The sequence below is a fragment of the Alexandromys fortis genome, unplaced genomic scaffold, assembly GCF_014885135.2.
Source record: "Alexandromys fortis isolate MF-2015 unplaced genomic scaffold, M_Fortis_MF-2015_v1.1 scaffold_1, whole genome shotgun sequence".
Lineage (NCBI taxonomy): Eukaryota > Metazoa > Chordata > Mammalia > Rodentia > Cricetidae > Alexandromys > Alexandromys fortis.
Window position 1 is genome coordinate 11,621,738 of NW_026067927.1, and position 21,478 is coordinate 11,643,215.

Below are 21,478 nucleotides of genomic sequence, written 5' to 3' on the forward strand. Positions count from 1 at the left end.
TTTTTTTTTTTTTGGTTTTTCGAGACAGGGTTTCGCTGTGGTTTTGGAGCCTGTCCTGGAACCAGCTCTTGTAGACCAGGCTGGTCTCGAACTCACAGAGATCCGCCTGCCTCTGCCTTCCGAGTGCTGGGATTAAAGGCATGCGCCACCACCGCCCGGCTTAGTCAAAGAATTCTTGAGCAAAAAGAACATGTTTGGAGGTATGACCACACTGTATTTTAAGTTGTATTACAGAATCATAGTAGTAAAAGCAGTATAGCATGGCACAAAACAGACACGTAGGTCAATGGAATATAATATGGGAGCCAGATATCTGTAGCCAGTTTATTTTTTTAACAAAGATGCCAAAAATATAACTGAAGGAAGAACAGCATCTTCTACAAGTCATACTAGACAAGTTGGGTATAACCCAACCAGTACTGTAGCGCTCATGCCTCTACAAGACCGTACACAAGCTGGGAGCTAAGCCTGGAGACTTAAAATCACATAGACAAACATAGAGACAGACACAGAGAGACACAGGGACACGGGTCATCCTTGATACAAGAATACCAATGTCAAACTTTTTTTGTGCTCAGGGGCAGCTTGTATAGTGATCCTTAGTCATGCCCAGCTCTCGGGATCTTTCAGCTGTAGGTCTCATCAGCCTGCCATGAAGGTCTCGTGCTCAGAACAGCTGCAGGCAAAGAGAGTCCAGGTCCAGGGATCGATAGCTACCAACAGTTGGATATTAACATTCAAAGTTAATGAAGTTAGTTTCCTGTGTCTTACCTTTGTTTGAAACTCAACTGCAAAGGAATCATAGACCTCAACATAAAACCTGTACTCTACAATGCCAGAGGAAAGGTACAGAGTACACATCTGCAAACAAGCACAGGTTGTGGTTTTTCTGAATAGGACTCTAGTGTCCCAATAAATAAGACTAACAGTTAAATTAAAAAGCTTCTGTACATCTAAAAGATGCCTGTCAGTTGAGTACAGAGGCAGTTAACAGAATGGAAGAAAATCTTTGCCAGCTGTGTACCTGACAGAGTATACAAAGATCTCGTTCAAGAGCTGAAGTATCTAAACATCAAGAAAATAAACAATCTAATTAAGAAAGAGGTTATGGGGCTGAAGAGATGGCTCAGTGGTTGGTGGCGCACAACCACCTGTAATGAGATCTGGCGCCCTCTTCTGGCCTGAAGGCATACATGTAAACAGAACACTATACATAATAAATACATCTTAAAAAAAGAAACAGTATGCTTGAGCATCTATTGGGTATATGCCCAAGAGTGGTATTTCTGGGTTTTGAGGTAGGTTGATTCCCAGTTTTCTGAGAAACTGCCATACTGATTTACAGAGTGGTTGTACAAGTTTTGCATTCCCGCCAGCAATGGAGGAGTGTTCCTCTTGCTCCACATCCTCTTCAGCATAAGCTATCATTGATATTTTTGATCTTACCCATTGTGATAGGTATAAGATGGTATGTCAGAGTCATTTTAATTTGCATTCCACGATGGCTAAGGATGTTGAATATTTTTTTAAGTGTCTTTTGGCCATCTGAGATTCTTCTGTTGAGAATTCTTTGTTTAGATCTGTACCACTCTTGGGCATATATCAAAGCAGTTGAGTGCTTTAAGCAGTGCTTAATGATCCATCCTGGTAGAAAATTGGAAGACATTGGTGTTGAATGTGCTTTGTTGAACTGTGGATGTCTGGATCAAGAGGTTTCAGAGAAGACGAATCTTAATTCATAACCCAGAGTTTGTTCTTGTGACATTTTGGTGAAGAAAATGGTTGCTTTTTGCCCTTTTCCAAAGAGTCCTGAGGTTAAAGTGAAGAGGTTTAGGTTAATTCTGTTGTTAGAGAAAATCTCAAAAGAACCTGGTATAGACTCTGTTGTGAGGTTATTAGTGGCTACTCTAATAAAGATTTATAATGAAAAGGAGCAGTTTGAGTAAATAAAGACACAAAATGTACAGGATGAAATAACAGGCACCAGGAAGTGGAATGGAGTTAAGTCCTGTGTACAAAGAGATAAATTAAGAAATTGAGTAAAGGGAGTGATGACCTCAGGGCAAGATCCTACCCAGCTAACTTTCAAACTTGTGAAAAGGGATTAAAGAAAAGCTTAGAGCTAAATGTCCTGGTACATGCCTTTAATCTCAACACTCAGAAAGCAGTGGCTGGTGGATCTCTGAGTTTGAGGCCATCCTGTTCTACAGGGCAAATTCAAGGACAGCCAAGCTTAGTCAGTGAAGGAAAACAGAAAGGTGGTAAAGATATACTTAAGCAAGGGGGCCATGTTTCAGGCACAGTAAGCAGTACAACTTGTCAGCTTGGGTCCACAATTCTAGAGTTATGGATAAGAGAGAGATATTATACAATTTGGCTCACCGACTAAAGAAAACTGTTGAGGACAGGCACGTGTTAGGGATGTTCATGAAAGACCCAGAGAGGACATTGTGTAAAGCTCTGAAGTTGAAGGCTGGATTGCTGTGGAGACCACAAGATTTTGAAGCTGATAGAGCCATGTGTCACCTCCTGAGGGAAGTTACTAACGGAGCAGAATCAGCCCAATAGAGAGAACTGTGCTGCAGTCAACAAAGCTGGAAGGAGTTCGAGATCTGAAGAACATTTTGACATCAGACAAGAAGATAGAGAATTTGGAGTTGCCCAGCTAGTTTTTGGTCTTGCTTTGGTTCAGTATTTCCTTGCCATACTCTTTTGCAATACGTTTAGAAACAGTGATGTAATCTGCTTTTTGTTTTTGATTTTATAGGGAATTATAGTTAAGAGATTGCATAAATCTCAATAGAGACTTTGAACTTTGGACTTTTGAACATTTGTTGAGACCGTGGTATTCTATGTGGACTTTTGAAGTTGGACTAAATGTATGTTTATATTATGATATGGTTCTAAGCCTTTGGGGGCCAGAAGGGAAATGTGGTATTTTGAAAGAAAATGCCCCTAAAGTGAGTGGCAAGATTGGGAGATGTATTTTTGTTGCAGTAGGTGAGACTTTGAGGTCGCATGTGCCAACCTACACCTAGTAGGTCAATCCATTTCTTGTTATCTTTAATGAAGATGTATCCAGCAACCTGACTGTCTCCACACCATCATGCTCCCCACCATGATGACAATGGACCGAACCTCTGAACTGTAAACAAGCCACTGAATTCAATGTTTTCTCTGTTAGAGTTGCCTTGGTCATGGCGTCTCTTCACAGCAATAGAAACCATAACTAAGATGCCATCCCACCCTAGTCAGGATGGCTATCATCAAGAATACAATTAGCAACAAATAGAGATGCAGGTGTGGGGGAAGAGGAATTCCCTACTCAGTATCATTAGGATTTCAAACTGGTACAGCAATTCTGGAGCTCAGATTGTATGCTCTTTAAAGGACTAAAATATAAGCGACTGGGCTCTATATCCTTTATAAAGATTCCTGTGTATTCATGTCCAAAAAAGCTAAGGGATTGAAGCAGCTCAGATGTCCATCAACTGATGAATGGATAATGAAAATGACGCCTGTATACTGTGTTTCTTTTCCTCCTGACACAGAGTTTCTCTCTGTAGCCCTGGCTGTCTTAGATCACACTGTGTAGACCAGGCTGGCCTGAAACTCAGAGATCCACCTTCCTCTGCCTCTCAAGTGCTGGGGTTAAAAGCATGCACCATCACCACCTGACCTTCATTGTGGAATTTTATTCAGCTGTAAAGATGGCTGCAATTATGAAAGTTTCAGGGAGATGAATTGAATTATACTGAATGAGGTAACCTAGGCTCAGAAAGACAAATACCATATTACTATCTGTTAGGTTAACTCTATCTTTGACTCCTTAGTTCTATTGTTATCATGGAATGCAAGTGGAAGTCAGAAAAGCAGGAGGGGGCATGGGGGAGTGTCTTAAGGGAGGGGTGATAGAGCAACAGAGGTAAAATAAAAGTAAAGAAGGGGATACTGTGGGTGGTAAGGTTAAAGCAGGGAGGGTGGAGGGAGGATTGGGGAGATAAGAGTTTGGGAAGGGAGGGGGTTAGCTGGGATAAGGGAAAATAAAGAAACAGTATGGGTCCTGTAATTTAAATAAAAACAGGAAAGAGGGCCTGAAGGGTGCTGCCCTTTGTGTCTAGAGGGTGACTCCTAGAAACAGTGAATTACAGCACATACTTCCTAGCCCCAAGTATGAGATTCCTCCCCAGAAACAGACCATAGAGGTCCTAGAAGCCCCCCCCAAATATAGTCCACAGTGGTTTCCTTTTTCCTGTCTCCACCATGGCAGTGCTATAAGGCTTCAGATCAGAGTGTTGGTTTGTAGGCATTATATTTTCCTAAGCAACTTCGCTGTCAGATGGAATGAAGAATGTTCCTCCAGGTAATGACCAAGCCTGGGGGAAGAATCAGTTACAGGTTGGAATGGATAAAGGCAGAATGGGCAAGAGGAGAGCCTAGAGCCTGGAAGATGGCTTAGTTGGAATCAGAACTGTCCCCAGATTCAGATTACAGCTTTGGGATGGTGCGTGTAGAGCATGAGAGGGGAATAAACAGAGTGACTTGGACATAGACCCTCTTCTATTTCTGATTATTGTTGCTCTCCCTGAGCAAAAGGAAGTTCTGAGCAGGAAGGTGATTACACACTGGGTCAGCTACGCATGTCATGGGATTACAGACATGATTCCCTTAACTTCCCCATGGCTTCCCTGGTCTGTGTTAGCCTCATATGCACACCCCCCCACATACACCCCTCCCCACATCTCTATAGTCACACGAAAACATATTCCCCAAGGCCAGATCACATTCGCACAGTGGTTATTTTGGGCTGTCAATCACTAGGCATTTTCCAGTGTTGATGGGTGGGATTCCCAAAGTGCAAACACCCACACTGGTTTTGTGTGTGCGAGGCTGACACTGAGAGGACAAAAAGCAGTACAGCTGGTCCTGCCCCTCGCACAGATTGGAATACCAGCCCTGTTACTGGCTTCTAGTAGTTTCCTCCGGGGAAGAGGTGAAAAGGTGCAACATCAGCGGCATAGACACTGGATTCAGGTCCCTCATTGGTTAGGCATGATCAGGACCTCTGACAGTGCCTGTTGCTAGAGTCTCAGGCAGACTCCAGGTTGGCTCAGCTCTGGCCTTGTATGCCTCATCTTCCTACACAGCCCTACTTGTCTCCAACTCCTTGGGCTTCTTCACCAATTATAGTGTCCTAAGGCAGGGAACTGGCCAGTGCTGTACGTTACTTGTACACAGTGAAGAGGTATTTCTGTGACTGGTGTAATAAAGAGCTGAATGGTCAGTAGCTAGGCAGGAGAAATAGGCGGGAATTCTGGGCAGAGAGAGGAAGAGATAATCGAGGCACACAGGGCATGACATGGAGCAGCAGAACGGGTCGGATACTCAGAATGAACGAGAGTTAAAAGTCATGTGGAAGAACAGAGATTACTCTGTGCCGTCATTTGGGAGCTGTTGGCACAAAGAAAAATCATAACAGGGTCCTGGACACAGCAGTCTGCAGAGTGACCTCCATCATGGGGATGTGTACAAGGTTTTGGGTAATTTCACGCAAAGGAATTCCAAGAAAGGCCAGGCCCACATCCAGCTTACCCGGGGCAATGTACTGAAGGTTGGAAGATGTTATTTGTAAAGGTGGCCCCAGAATAGATATGAGCTGGACAGAAGAGAGGAGAAACAAATGGGTCAATGGCAGGCTAGGGAGGGTTTTCCAGTATCGTGAGTATAAATGGGTTCAGCCTGATTTGCCCATGCTTTGAAGACACAAGGCCAACTGTATCTTTCATGTATCCATTCCTCAACTATCTGTTTAGCAAGGCCTGGTGCCACAGATTGGAGGGGCCCATCTCCAGGAACACACCTTCTCCAACAAGGTCACACTTCTTAAACAGTCCATCAGTTGAGAAGCAAACATTCAAATGCATGAGTCTATAGGGGCCATTTACATTCTAACCAGCACAGAACTTAGCTGAGAAAAGTCTGTAACAAGGAGAAGCACCATGAATATCAAGAAACAGGAAGAACTTCTCAATCCAATGACACATTAGTTCCTTTGGTCAAGGAGTTGAGGGTAGGGAGAGTAACTGACAGTAACAGCTGGGACCATAGACTGGACAGCAATTCGCTAGAGCCACTACAGCACAACAACAGGGAATTTTGATTATTGCAGGAGGCTGTGCCATGCTAGCAACAAGAGGAAGTTTTGCAGTGCTAAGCCAGGGTCCATAGAGGCAAAGGTGGGGAAACCTCCCTGAGTTGAGGTCAACCTGGTTTACAGAGCAAGTTCCAAGACAGCCAAGGCTATGCAGAGAAACTCTGCCTAGAAAATCAGAACAAAGGAAGGAAGGAAGAATGGGCAGAAGGAAGAAGGAAGGAAGGAAGGAAGGAAGGAAGGAAGGAAGGATGGAATTCCTACCCCCACACCCTCCAGCTGAACCCAGACACCTCAGATTCCCTGCCCCATGCACCCTAGTGAAATGAGTGGAAACAGTGTGATAGATGTAACCTAGACGGTGTCTCTCTACCTGCAGGCCTGGACTAAGTGAGCCCCATCGTGAGCACTCACACAGGGCAGATGGAGGAAGCCTCCTCCATGAGAAGGGCACCAAGGTTGGTGTCCACACTTCCTGGGAATTCCCTTTGCCCAGCCACCTGTAGGTACACTGTGTTTTGCTCCCCTGAGTCCCCTGAACTGTGCCATGGTGTCATACATGGGACTTCCTATCTTGCTGTCTTGTTAAGGGTTTCTATTGCTGTGAAGAGACACCATGACAAAGGCAACCATTATAAAGACAAACATTTAATTGTGGTGGCTTGATTACCATCCAGAGGTTTTAGTCTATTATCATCATGGAGGTGAACATGTTAGCTGGGAGTAGGGCAGCATGCAGGCAGACGTGGTACTGAAGAACTCTATGTCTTGATCCAAGTGCAACAGGAAGGAACTGTCTCACTGTGCATAGTTTGACTGTCGTACGAGGGTGAAGCACTTCCTCAAACAAGACCACGCCTACTCCAACAAGGTTACACCTTCCATTAGTGCCACTCCCTGTGGAGCCCATTTTCTTTCAAACCATCTTACTGACCATGTAAGTTCTGGGGCCCAGAGGACTTCAGGTCCTGAGGTGAGAATGTGCTCTGAGCTCTGGACCAGAATGGGGGGGGGGGCTTCCTTCATCCCATCCAAACAAAAGTTTTCCATCTGTGACGTGTAGTCTGCCATGCATTTTCAGATACATGCATACATAAGGTTTCTAAGAGAACAACTTCGCCAGTCTCCTGGGTCAGAGGTCAGTGCCTGCAGGGAGTCTAAAAATCTTTTGTTGTGGTACGTGTCACCACGGGGTGGGAGAGGTAGGAACGCACAGGCTTGTCTAAGCAGAAGACATCCTTGACCCTGGCACCATGACTGATGGTTTCTCAATGTATGCAATCATCTTCCTGTTTTCCACAAACCCTGCTGAACAGTCGTGTCTTTTCTCCATGTTCCACGCGACTGGTTTTCATTTAGTTTCAATTCTTAGATCTCTCTTTGTTAGTGTTGTACTTAAACTTCTCACGCCCACCCATTCAAAGTGTCTTTATTTTGTCATTTGCAGGGATGCCAAATTGTTCTCAATGTGCCTTTTGTTCCTCCAAAGCATTTTCTCTGTTATTTCAGGAGGTGCGTCCTGTGTTCTTTAGACCCTGGGACTTGCACAACCCTCTCCCTCGGACCAGCTGGTCGTCTTTGTTCACCACCTTTCCCAGGGCAAAGACTCCTTGTGTCATTCACTGTACTGAGAACCAGCCATAAAGCACCATGACTTTGTGTGAAAGTCAAGACTCCTGTGTTGTCTGTCCTGGGCACCAGGACACAGACTAGGGGAGTGCTAGGGAGTGGCTCCATTGCTGAGCTCATGGATACCACCCCCCTCTCAAGAACCCCTCCACGCCCTCATCCACTTCTTTCTTTGGCCTGTACTGTACCTCTTCCTGCCATGTCCTGTAAGAGGAACCACTGGAGACCAGCTGCCATTTGGGATAACGTTCTTGTGATCCCCTCCTGTCATTGCAGAGTCTCAGCCCAATTTATGCTCCCAGCAGAGGCAGCCTGCGTCACTTCCATGTTCAGACTCTTCTTTGGTGGGGAGAGGTCTTGCTTCTTGACTCACTACATAGCCCAGGCTGCAGTCATCCTTACCATCTTCCTACATAAGCAGAGGACGACCCAATGCAACCAGACTACAAATCTGTGAGTCCCAGTGCAGGTGAGGATGTGAAGCAGCTGTCGCTGCAGACAAGGTTACAGGGGTGAGAAATGACGCGGTCATTTTGGAAGACAGATTGACTTAGTCTTCCTCAGTTAAACAATCACAGGTTTGTCACAGACTCCACAGTTCCAGGTTTATAATTTCATTCAGAGGAAGCAGAAGCCTGGGGACACACAAAGCTAGGCTTGAAGTTAGCCATAAGAGTTTCATTTCAAATTTCAGTGTGCACACCTTTCATTCCAGCAACCAGGGCCGATTCAGGAATGTTAGAGTCTTAGGCAAGTGTGACTATATTTTGAGACGTTGTGTAAAAATAAAGAGATACAGAAACCTACCCACTTGGCCTTTGAGCTCAACTTGATCTATTTTTGTGAGAAGCAAGATTGTTAACACTCATAGGACTCTGATCTCTGGGCTGCTAGTGGAGGTGGGATATGAAATTTTTCTTAACACCTAATTGGATGAAGTCAGTTTAGATATATATCAATTGGGTGGTGATTTGGAAGGAGTTGGTCTAGGTAAAGGAGTAGACATGATTTGAATACATTGTATCTGTGTTTGAAATTATTAAAGATTAAAATATATAAGCATTCTGGATACACTTCAGATATTTGGGGAAACTGACTTACCAGAGGTGATGGGATGTCAAAATCTCACGTCCATCTGTTAACAAGCTCTAAGTATTCTCATCTATACAAGTAACTTATAAAACGTGTGGCTTGACAGAGCCCTGGTGTATCAGAAAGTTTATGTGTTCATAACAAAAATCCCACCAGAAGCAGCAAGCTCAGGTCTATGACAGACACACAAGTGATCTGGGTACTTGGAAGATCAAGGCAGGTAGATTTTATGAGCTGGTAACATATACACACACTTCAACTCAATTGCATATATGCATAGACTGATACATGTGACATGCATACATGAATTTGTATATATCGTAACCTATATGGCTTATTACCAATAGGAATTTGCTCCCAAGTTTGGAGACCATGAATTCCAAAGTTAAGGTACCATCAGGTGTGCTATATATTGGGGATTAGCTTTCTCACCAAAGATTGTTCTTTTTGGTTACACTGGGCTGATGGGATTAATAATGATGCCCATGACCTGAGCGCCTAGTGGCCCAACTCTCAGTCTCCTCACTGTAGAGTACAGGTTTGAGTTGACCTGATAATAGATATCACAGCATCAAAGAACAAGGTCAGATAGAGACAGGAAAAGGCTTGAAGGCACACCTGGTAATTCAAGCAGGCTCTACCAACAGTAGTAGATTTGCTGAGTCACAGCACAGGTGTTTTAAACTTTTGCAGAAAAGGTCAACCTGTCTTTCAATATGACTACACCACTTTGCATCTCCTCCAGTCATGCATGTCTGACCATGTCAGTGGTGCCATGATTTTCCAACACTGGTATGTATGTTCATATGCAGTAGTTTCTCCATGAAGAGGATTCTGTAGACTTTAGTCCCTCTTCCCCTTCCTGTCTGTAAATGAAAGGTTCCAGATCCACCCCTTCCAGCACACACACAGAATTTGAGAGTCTTCCTCATTCTACATGCTTACTATGGTCTTCACCATCATCCATGAAGGGCCCTAATGATGATGTACTGGGTGACAGAGCACATGGGAACCTTCCCCCAAGCCATGCTACAAAGCAGCCCAGGAATAAGAGCAGTTCAGGTAGAGGACCACCAGGTTACTTCCATGTCTTTGAGCTTGAAAGAAATGGAGGAGGGTGGGTGGACTCTTTGGCTCCCATAGCCCAGATGTTCTCCAGAGAGAGAGAGAGAGAGAGAGAGAGAGAGAGAGAGAGAGAGAGAGAGAGAGAGAGAGAGAGAGAGAGAGAGAATATCTGCCTAGACAGGGTCTGAAAGCACAGAGTGTGGAGGGAAACACTAAATCTATAGCATTTGTGAATGGAATGATTTTTATGTTCCAAATTGCAAACACCAGGGGGCAGAAGAGAGACAAGATTGTCTCAGCCTTGGCTGCTTTGAGCGCAAGAAGACTGCTTGCTGCCTGGTGCTCTCACTGGGGACTGGAGGCGTTTGTGAGCTCCTGCTGCACATGTGCATCTGTGGAGTCTCCATTTCTGCTGACGTACACAGGACACCTCACCAAATGGTCTTTAGACTTTCAGTAGCTGTGTCATTTTTGAAAACATCTGACATCAAATGGTCTCTATGCAACCACAATTGTCCACTTACCAGCATAGATGGGTAAATTTTGCAGAAAAGTATGAGCTATGCAATTACTTTCAGGGAAATGAGTCTCCTTCTTTCATTGGAAGAAGTCCCCCCTGAGCTCCTCTCAGCCAATCACTGCCTAGTCTCTGCTCCAGGGCAAACACTTTCTAATGCTACAGTTTGGAAACTGCAAATGATTTAGAAACATCAGAATCTTTGTTATCCCGTCTCCGAAAAGGATTCCTAGGTGACTGGTCCTAAATGCTGTTAGGATTCAAGTGTGCTACTACCAAGTACAGGGCTGAGCTCAGGGAGTTTTGCCGAAGAAAGAGAGGAAGGAGTTATAGTACCCAGGGGATCCTGACAGGGATGGGACACAGAGACAGCAGAGCCGAACTCATAGGAGCTCAAGGACTCTGGACCAACAGTTAGGGAACCTCCAGGAGACTGAGATAGGCCCTCTGCATGTGTGTGACAGTTGTGTAAAGTTTCTAGCAGTGAGATCAGGATCCATCCCTGGCACTTAACTGGCTTTTGGGAACCTGCTCCTCGTGCTGGATTACCTTGCCCAGCCTTGACACAAGGGGAGGAGCTCAGTCCTGCCTTAACTTGAAGTGCCATGCTTTGTGTAAGTCCACAGGAGGCCTGACCCTTTCTGAGCAGAGATGGAGGAGGAGTGGATAGGTAAGGGGATAGATGCGAAGTGGGTGGGGGTGGGGCAGAAGGAGCAGAGGGAGGGGAAACTGCAGTCAGTATGTAAAATAAATGGAAAAAATTATTTAAATAAAATAAAATATAAAAAGAGAAAGAAGGGAATTGAAAAGGGAAAAACAGATTCAAGTGTGCTGCATTTAGGTAACCGTGTCTCTCCACATGTGCAAACATCTCATTTTACCTAATCCCTATTGATCAACACCTGAGTAACCTGATTTTGACTACTTTTAAACAAGCTCTTGTGAACTTTGGAAGTATGAGCTTTTGTGATTGGTGTTTTCAGTTTCTTGAAATAAAGACCTTGTGTGTGTACCTACTCACAGAAGCCCTCTGTCTCTCCTGCAGCATCTTGAGTGTGTACCTACTCACAGAAGCTCTCTGGCTTTGATGGAGGAGGGTCATCTGTCTATGTGTTACTTTCATTGGTTAATAAAGAAAACTGCTTTGGCCCTTTGATAGGACAGAAAATTAGGTAGGTGGAGTAAACAGAACAGAATGCTGGGAGGAAGAAGACAGTGAGGTCAGTCGCCATAGCTCTCCTCTCCGAGATAGATGTAGGTTAAGATCCTTCCTGGTAAGCCACCACTTTGTGGTGCTACACACATTAATATAAATGGGTTAATCAAGATGTGAGAGTTAGCCAGTAAGAGGCTGGAACTAATGGGCCATGCAGTGTTTAAAAGAATACAGTTTCCATGTAATTATTTAGGGTAAAGCTAGCCGGGGGGGGGGGGGGGAACGCCCGCCGCTCCTATTTCTACATGGCTTCTCCTGTTACAGCTTTCTGTTAATGTGTGAGGACAGAGCTCCTGGTGTCCCAGAATAGCTTCAGAATCTACGCTGTGCCTTTCTAGGAGATCAGAGAGAAAATGGAAACAGCAGAGGTGACTTTGCCCTGCCTCCTAGACATTGGCTCCTGTCACTCTGACTAATCAGTTCTCCAACAATGAGAACTTTGCCCCACCACACCAAGGTTCCCGCCCACATCCTTTTGATTTAATTCATAGCTAGGGAAGACCAACAGATTCTGCTTCCTGTTTGTGAAACGTGGTCGTCCTACGTAGCAGCAGCGACTCAGGCCTGAGAGTTGATCATGCCACTGAACCAACTTCATAGCTGGCTGAATGCTGTGGTCTTTGGGCTCCTGCTTCTCCTCCTCCATGTGCAGGGTGAGGCTCAAGAGCTGCCAATGGGAAATGACTAGAATTAGAGCTGCTGAATTCTGCAGAATCAGAGGCTGAGCTCGTGGGAGGGAAAGCCAGGGAATGAGGGTGTGGGTGGGGTGATGAAAAGAATAGACTAAAGTATGGAAAACACGTGTCTCAGAATTCTCTGGCCAAAGCACACAGATTTTGTGGGCGCTTAGCACACAGAGGGTCAGAGGTGTTTAAGATAACTCCATAATAAGGAGACAGTTCAGTGTAAGGAGCTCTGGAAAGATCTAGATAATTCAAGGAAGAGCAAGATGAAGAAAATTTTCCCTCCTCAAAGTATGGCTTTTACTGTAGCCACTGCTGAACTTCATATAAGAATGACAATAATCATAATTTCATGTGGCCAAAAGCTCAGAGTGTGTGAACTCTTTGGCCAGAGAAATGCTCTGACGCCCTGCAAAGGGCAATAGGAAAGGTTCCTGACCCTGAGGGATAGGGAAGTTCCCACACTCACATCCCACAGCTGAACTGGGAGGTCTGGGGTTCTCTTCTTTTGTGCCCTGGTAACAGTGAGATGGGAACTTCCACAATCTGCTGGCAGCTGATTGCATGAAACTAACCCTGATGTCATCTCTCCACCCAGGTCAGGACTCCTCAGAGACCAGCCCCATCAGAAGCACACACACGGGCCAGGTCCGAGGCAGCCTCATCCGAGTGAGTGATACCAAAGTTGGTGTCCACAGCTTCCTGGGAATCCCCTTTGCCAAGCCACCTGTAGGACCACTGCGTTTTGCACCCCCTGAAGCCCCTGAACCGTGGAGTGGTGTGAGAGATGGAACCTCACATCCAGCCATGTAAGTTCTGGACCAAGAGGATGTTTGGCCCTGGGGTGAACATTTTCTCTGAGCCCTGAGCCATGCTGAAGTCTTTCCTCCATCTCAGCTCCATAGCAGTTTCCTCCCAGTGTGGGGAGTTCGCCATGCATTTTTCTGATGCATGTGCTAAGGCTGAGTAGAACAACTGTATCAGCTCCTTGGCACCATTGAGAGTTAGATGCAGGTACTGTAGAGAGGAACAAAAATGAAACTGATCACAACTTCAAATTAGCCCCAGTGTTCTCTGCCACAGTGGGAGGAATCTCCAGGCATGATTTGTGTGACCTATTAAGCAGAGGGCACTCCTGAATTCAATAGAATACACTTCGGGTCCTGAGAGGTGCAGCATGATGGATACTGGCTAACCCCACCACCACAGTCACTGTCAGAACGTATAGGGCCGAGCATCATTGACCGAGGAACTGTATGTAACTAATTCACTCTGAAAACAGCATAGGAAAAAGATGTTCCCTGAGAGTCTGTACTTGGGATGAAGGATGCCTTTCCAATTCAGAAGCCACACATACATATGACTTCCCAACTGCCCTGTGCATAGCTGAAAGCCCAGAAGAAAAGGGAGAAGTGATATTTGTCAGCATTTATACATTGTGCTTTTTTAGTTGTTCCAGAATGTTGGTGAAGGCTGTTCTTTTGTTCCCGGCCATCCAGACCCCAAAACAACCACACAGAAACTGTATTGATTAAAACATTACTTGGTCAATCACTTAAATGTATTGCTAAGTAGTGCTTATATCTTAAATTAACCCATTTCTATTAATCTGTGCATCACTACGAGGTTGTGGCCTACCAGCAAGGTTCTAGTCTCCTCTGGCAGCTACATGGCATCTCTGTTACTTCATCTTCTTTCTCCCAGCATTCAGTTTAGTTTTCCTACCTAGCTCTATTCTACCCTGCTAGAAGTCCAAAGTAACTTCTTTATTAACCCAGTGGAATACAGAGGGGAATCCCACATCACCAGACAGCACTGATTTCTGAACTTACATAACAAATCACATAGAACAGGAACTGGTGAATATGCACTCCCCACACCCATCATTTCATTTTATAAATATAATTTTATTGGAATTCTAAAAAAAGAAAGAAGTTCCCTGAGAGTCTGTACATGGGTAAAGGCTTTCTCACTGCCCTTTAGGAACAATGGACCCACTGTTCATTGACTCCTCTAATACTTGTGGAGCGCAACACTCCAATATTGCATCTAAGTTTGTTTTCTGTTGCTGCAATAAAGTACCAACAAAAACAACTTAAGGGGAGAAAGCTACTACTAAATCTCTAAATTATAATCCATCATGTTGGGAAGTTAATCTGAAAGAAAATTATAGGAACTGGTCACATCACATCCACAGCCAGGAACAGAGAAGAGAAAAGGCTTGCATGGCTTGCATTGCCAAGGTCTAGGTCACTTTTCTATTCATATACACTTCAGTGAATGTCACCACACACAGCCAATCATTTCCATAGAGACACCGAGATGTCTCTATATACCAGACTCAGAAAAAAAATATACAGACCCAACCAAACTGGAGGACTCCCCAGCTTTCATGGAACCTGTGGCCATTACCTTGGTGGAAGGGACTTCAGAGGGGAAATATGTATTAACAACAGGACATCATGAGGAGTAGCAGCTAAAGGTGGCCAGGAAAAGATTCAGAACCACATTTGGTTTTGACCACCATATATCTCTTGGAATATTTGTCTTCTATTTCCATCAGGTGTCTACAAAACCTTGAAACCATGAATCCAGAGGGCCTGACAGATATGGGAGTGACCATGCCTCCCATCTCCATGTCTGAAGACTGTCTACATCTCAATATCTACACTCCAGCTCATGCCCATGAGGGTTCTAACCTGCCTGTGAGTGTCAGGACATGGTCAACTTGGGGACCAGGCATGCTTTTCAAGATGACTAGAAGGGGCAGAAGCAACCTGAGCTCCATTGCAGTGTGGGCTCTGCTGAAATGCCTTCCTTAATTTAGGTCAAAGAAGGGTTTTTCAGCTACACTAAAGCAGCTGAAACCTGGGTGTCAGATATATATCACTAGAGCACTGCGTTATTAAAAACTCTAGCTCTTTGATAAAACAAGGATGTATTCTATAACCTGAGTTCTGTAGAACCACTTAGGTTCTAAAGTCTCAACATTGAGGTTACCTATGTCTACTTTTGGGTTATCTGTTTTACCAATGAGAGTTGATGATTCCATTTTAAACTGGGGAGATATCCATGGAGACACGCCTCTTTGTTCTACTATGAAGAGTCTGAGTAATGATAACATTTCTGTATACATAGAGCCATTAATTAAAATGCAAATACTCACTGGGCATGGGGATGGGAATTACACAGATGGGGCTATTAGAGGACCCTGACTGTGACCAAGCCCTGAAGCTCTGAGGATTTGTATGTATTTGTATAGCTGCACAGAAACCCAGAAGTTGATACTCTAGTAAGCAGTCCTGCAGAGGTTGAACTGAGTAGGGGTCTCCTGGCATCTCTCTTTGCTCTTCCAGGTGATGGTGTGGATCCATGGTGGTGCTCTGGTTGCAGGAATGGCTTCTGGAACTGATGGTTCCATACTGGCAGCCACTGAGGATGTGGTGGTGGTCACTATCCAGTACCGTTTGGGTGTCCTGGGCTTCTTCAGGTGAGCCTAGGGCTGTTGGGGCAATGGTATCTGATAAGAACCTAGACAGCCCTTTGATCCATGTCCCTTCCTCTTCTCAGCACTGGAGACCGGCACGCCAGAGGCAATTGGGGCTACCTGGACCAAGTGGCCGCCCTACGCTGGGTCCAACAAAATGTCGCCCACTTTGGAGGCAACCCTGGCCAGGTCACCATTTTTGGCGGGTCAGCAGGAGGCACAAGTGTGTCTTCACTTGTTGTGTCCCCCATGTCCCAAGGACTCTTCCACAGAGCTATCATGGAAAGTGGAGTGGCCCTGCTGCCTGACCTTATCTCTGACACCCATGAAAGAGTCTACACTGTGAGTGCCCTCAACCATCATAGTCCTACTCTGACCCCTCAGCCTTCATCTTCTGGTGCTCTGGTCTTCTGTTGAGAGGGGAGAATAATGATCATGAAAAATATTTCTTTCCAGCAAATTTTGAGAACTCTGGGGTTAGCTTCTATTCATCTCTATTTCATATGGGTTGAGCATGCTCTCTGACTTACTACTTACTAGAGTATCAACTGCTGGGTTTCTGTGCAGCTATACAAATACATACAAATCCTCAGAGCTTCAGGGCTTGGTCACAGTCAGGGTCCTCTAACTTCTCCTAGCCATTTCCATTATTGACAGAAATAAATATGTATATGCTTTGGGAGATAGCTCAGTGCATTTTTAAAAAAAAGTGTTTGGAGTGTAATCCTGGGGACACACGTTCAAATTCCCAGAGCCCACAGAAGGCTGGAGATAGTAGCATGTATCTGTCATTCCAATGTTTCTGTGGTGAGGTGGGCGGCAAAGACAAGGGAATCTCTGGATGTTCACAGGGCAACTTAGCTAGTGTAGGAGCAGAAACCAAGAGGACACCCTGTCTCAAATAAGGGGGCATCTGTGAAGAAAGGAGACCTGGTCCTCTAGTATTCACATATAAATACTGGCAGACTTACTCCTTCTCTCACATCCGATATACAGAAGGATGGCTGGGGTTAGTAAAAATACCCTAAGGGAAAAGGTGTTGAGGTAGAGAGGATACTGCCTGATGTCTGTAAACTTTGAGGAAAAGGACAAAGGGAATAATTTATATTTATAACCATCAACACCAAACATACACTATAGTGTGATATTTAGGATAATATCATTCAGTTGGGATTGTAAAAATCCTTCTTCTTACTTGTTCCCCTTCACAGACAGTGGCCAGCCTATCTGGTTGTGAGACCACAAACTCAGAGGCCCTGGTGCGCTGTCTGAGAGGCAAGAGTGAGGCAGAGATTCTGGTCATTAACAAGGTGAGTAGAACTATGTGCCTTGGGTCATCTAGTCAGACTTTGTGTTCTTTAGTTCTGTGTACAATATGAACACCAAGATAGGCTAATCTAAGTGTAGATTCTCTTCCAGAGTGAGCTGAGAACCCCGAGGATAGTAGGAAATGTGCAAACAGTGGAGAGAACTCAGTGGACATCAACATACATATTTCATTGACTTCAGCATTGACTTTAATGCCCCTCAGGTCTTCAAGATCATCCCTGCTGTGGTAGATGGGGTTTTCCTACCCAAGCATCCCCAAGAGTTGTTGACTTCTGTGGATTTTCACCCTGTCCCCAGCATCATTGGTGTCACCAATGATGAGTATGGTTGGATTATCCCCATGGTGAGTCTCAGTTCCAATCATTTGGGAGATTGGAGACTCATATGTTAAGCAGTGAGAACTAAATACATTTAATCCAAGTTCATCAGATCCCACACTTAACTGGGTCTTCTATCTTCCAGATCATGGGCTCTGCTCAGGCAATAAAGGAAATAACCAAAGGGAATCTGGAGGCTTTTATGAAGAATACAACAGCACAAATGGTGAGATACTGCTGTCCTATCCAAATAGAGAAGTCCCTCATATCTTCTCTCAGACAGCATCCCTATTAACAAAAGTCAGCATATATGTGTGATTCTGTGTGGGGTGACCTCAGAGCATGAATCTTTTTTTTACCCATGTCCTATCTCCACCCAGGCCCTATTCTCCCCATACCAAAGCTGCTGCCCACCTAACGGAGAACATGCCTAACCTCTGATCTCCTTGGTGTAGATGCTGCCTCCTGAGTGTAGTGACCTGCTAATGGAAGAGTACATGGGGGACACTGAGGATCCCCAAGCCCTCCAATTACAGTTTACAGAGATGATGGCAGACTTCATGTTTGTGATTCCTGCACTCCAAGTAGCACATTTTCAACGTGAGTACATCTGTAACAATCTTAAGGGAGCAACTCAGAGATTTAGACCATGGGTGAGCACTGTTGAGCAGTATGCTATGCAGGTCTCATATTGAGTGAAAAAGAGCGACATCCAGGTGCAGATGAGAAAATGGGTTGCTGATAATCTATTAACTTGACATAGCTATCCAGTTGGAAAGGCCATGAGCACTGTTCTGCCCTGAGCTTTGCCACAGCTAGAGCTCCAGCCTGGAACTTTCTCTCCCTTTAATGTTTATGATTCCAGGTAACTTTATGTCAAGATACCTTGTCAGCAAATATGTATCAGAAGAAATCCAGTAGATGGGCTTAGTAAAGTCGTAGTTGTTCTTACCTCCAGGTTCCCATGCCCCTGTCTACTTCTATGAATTCCAACACCAACCCAGCTTCTTCAAGAGTTTCAGGCCACCTTATGTGAAAGCTGACCATGGTGATGAGATTACTTTTGTCTTTGGATACTTCTTCTTTGACATGAAATGTGAGTCTTCCTTATTCTCCTTGGGCTGACTGAGTTCCCAGATGACACCCTAGGGACTCCTGCACTCTCTGTCCATTTGATGAAAACTAGATTCTGGGAGAGAATAAATTTAAATATGTACCATATCATAGACTAAAAAAATTATACCAGGATTAGAATCTGAATCTGTCTCAGTCTAGCCTGTGACGGAGATGACAGCACATTGGGGGCAGGAATTCCTTTAAAGGATTGCAAGGATGTTGAATATTGTATAGTGAAGAAGGGAGATAAAAAACCCAATAGTTTAGGGTCTGACAACAGCTGGGATTGTGAGGGTGAAGCATAAGTTGGCAGTTGTGTGAGGTGCCATGGACGTGAACATTTATTTTTCTCATGACTTTAGTCAACCTCACTGAAGAGGAAGAGCTACTGAACAGGAGGATGATGAAGTACTGGGCCAACTTTGCAAGACATGGGTGAGAATAAATCTTTCTCTCAACCCTCCCTATATGGGTTATAGGGATATGTGGGTCTCTATATAGGTCTTTCTTTTGGGTGGTGGTCTCTTTAGCGCTCCTGAATATGACATGATAGATTCTTCTCTATTGCATAGCACATTTATATGGATACTTTGTATGTGTCAGTTCCTGGTCATCTCACAGTGACTTGGTTCCTGAGTCATCATGCTATGGTACTGTTCTTTATATCTTGCCTCTTAGATGTAGATATAAAACATGTCAAGGAGTCCTCCTCCACATGGAGCAGATCTTTATCAGGACACCTGTCCCATCAACCCCATTAACCACTGGCCTAATTATACCATAGCCATAACCCAAATCAGGGGATCAGTTTGAATCAGAGTGACCTGACCTCATTCTTCCTTGTTGGGTGTCATATCCATAGGAACCCCAACAGTGAGGGTCTACCCTACTGGCCTGTGTTGGACCATGAAGAGCAGTACCTGCAGTTGAACATCCAGCCTGCTATGGGCCGAGCCCTGAAGGCCAGAAGGCTGCAGTTCTGGACCCAGACACTGCCTCAGAAGATCCAGGAGCTAAAGAAATCTCAGAACATGCACAAAGAGCTATAGTGCCCTTTGTGAAGAATGGTGTGTAGCATTGGCTGCTGATGGGGTCACCTTGAGTTTCCCAAAATATACTGACTAACCTGAGTTGATCCTAACACTCACATAACCTCTGCACTTGTCTGCTCTTCTGGGGTGGGAGAATTGTCTGTATTCTGTCAATCATGTTATAAATAAACGCTGATTGGCCAGGCAGGAAATATAGGCGGGAAAACCAGACAGGAAGTAGAAATGATGTAATGAGAACAGGAGAATTCTGGGAAGGAGGAAGTTGATTTCTCCCACTCCTGCCCAGATCACCAAAGCAGCAGGATGTGATCTGCCCCACTGAAAAAAGGTACTGAGCCACATGGCTAACATAGATAAAAAAAAAAAAATGGGTTAGTCAAGATGTGAGAGTTAGCCAGTGAGAAGCTAGAGCTAATGGGCCAATCAGCTTTTAATTTATGGAGACCTATGTGTGATTTTCTTTGGGGCTAAACAGTTGTGGGATACCTGGCGGGATAGAAACACAAACAAGCAGGCCCCTTCATGTTACATTCTTCTACATTTATCACGAATTTTCTGCATGTGACTCTATCTTGTTGGGTCATCTTTTGTTAGATTCATTCAATAAATGCTCCCATAACAATGTGGATTTTGTGAGCCACCCAAGGCAGGCTTATCTCCTTTCAGATTCCTCTGGTACTAGGCCCCTTCTATCCTTCCTTCTTAAATTTTTCTCTTCATTTTCATCTTCTCTAGGACTAAAATGTTCTTTAAAATAAAACAGAAGTTTGAAAAACCATGATGTGGGTTCTTCAAAGACCCCATATTATATTGGTGAGGTCTGTCAAAATCACATGCCCTATCTCATTAGGTTAATTTTGGAGACCATGAAGTTCAACATTAAGATACAAATCTGTTTGCTGTATTGTGATGACTAGCTCTCTGACCCAAAGTTGATGAGTAAATGGGATATTTAATAGTTCTCAGGACCCAGACCTCTACTAGGCCTCGGTCTTAGTAACATCTCATCAGAACCTAAATATCAATATAGAAATATGACTCTATGATTATTTCTTTTTTAAAAATTGTTTTTAATGAGCTATATACTTTTCTCTCTGCTCACCTCCCTTCCTCTCCCCTCTACTTCTACCCTATTTCATGGTACTCATGCTCCCAATTTACTCAGGAGATCTTATCTTTTTCTACTTTCCATGTAGATTAGATCTATGTACATCTCTCTTAGGGTCCTCATTGTTGTCTAGGTTCTCTGGGATTGTGAATTGTAGGCTGGTTTTTACTTTGCTTTATGTCTAAAAGCCACTATGAGTGAATACATATTATATTTGTCTTTCTGGGTCTGGGTTACATCACTCAGGATGATGTTTTCTAGACACAATCATTTTCCCGCAAATGTCAAGATATATTTATTTCTTTCTGCTGTGTAGTACTCCATTGTATAAATGTACCACATTTTCCTTATCCATCCTTTGGTCCAGGGGCGTTTAGGTTGTTTCCAGGTTCTAGCAATGACAAACAATGCTGCTATGAACATAGTTGAGCATATGTCCTTGTGGTACAGTTGAGCATCCTTTGGATATATACCAAAAGTGGTATTACTATGTCTTAAGAAAATTGTTTTCTAATTTCCTGAGAAATCACCACACTGACATCCCAAGGGGCTGTACCAGCTTGCACTTCCACCAGCAATGAAGGAGTGTTCCCTTTACCCCATAACCTCTCCATCATATGCTATAGAGATGGATACTTTGCATTGGTATGGATCTTGGTTTATTGATACAAATTTAAGGTCAATCCTGTTATATGTATATTTATGCTCTTGATTAA

General features: G+C 44.2%; 2 protein-coding genes across 7 annotated transcripts in view; both read left to right on the plus strand.

Annotated features, from left to right (window-relative positions):
* LOC126502563 (liver carboxylesterase) overlaps window positions 1-21,478 on the plus strand; it is a 133,701-nt gene that overhangs the window by 15,995 nt on the left and 96,228 nt on the right. The gene's annotated exons all lie outside the window — the stretch shown is intronic.
* LOC126502565 (acylcarnitine hydrolase-like) lies at window positions 8,006-21,378 on the plus strand. Of its 3 annotated transcripts, none has more exons than XM_050143683.1 (13): window positions 8,006-8,249; window positions 12,162-12,323; window positions 12,952-13,162; window positions 14,917-15,058; window positions 15,710-15,843; window positions 15,924-16,182; window positions 17,052-17,150; window positions 17,372-17,512; window positions 17,632-17,712; window positions 17,942-18,086; window positions 18,445-18,582; window positions 18,965-19,037; window positions 19,465-21,378. In XM_050143683.1, exons 2-13 carry the CDS (start codon window positions 12,248-12,250, stop codon window positions 19,649-19,651), a joined length of 1,686 nt encoding a protein of 561 aa, XP_049999640.1. In that variant the 5' UTR covers window positions 8,006-8,249; window positions 12,162-12,247; the 3' UTR covers window positions 19,652-21,378. The 3 variants fall into 3 exon arrangements, with proteins under 3 accessions (XP_049999640.1, XP_049999641.1, XP_049999639.1); XM_050143684.1 differs by lacking the exon at window positions 8,006-8,249 and adding an exon at window positions 11,695-11,728; XM_050143682.1 differs by lacking the exon at window positions 8,006-8,249 and adding an exon at window positions 11,935-12,038.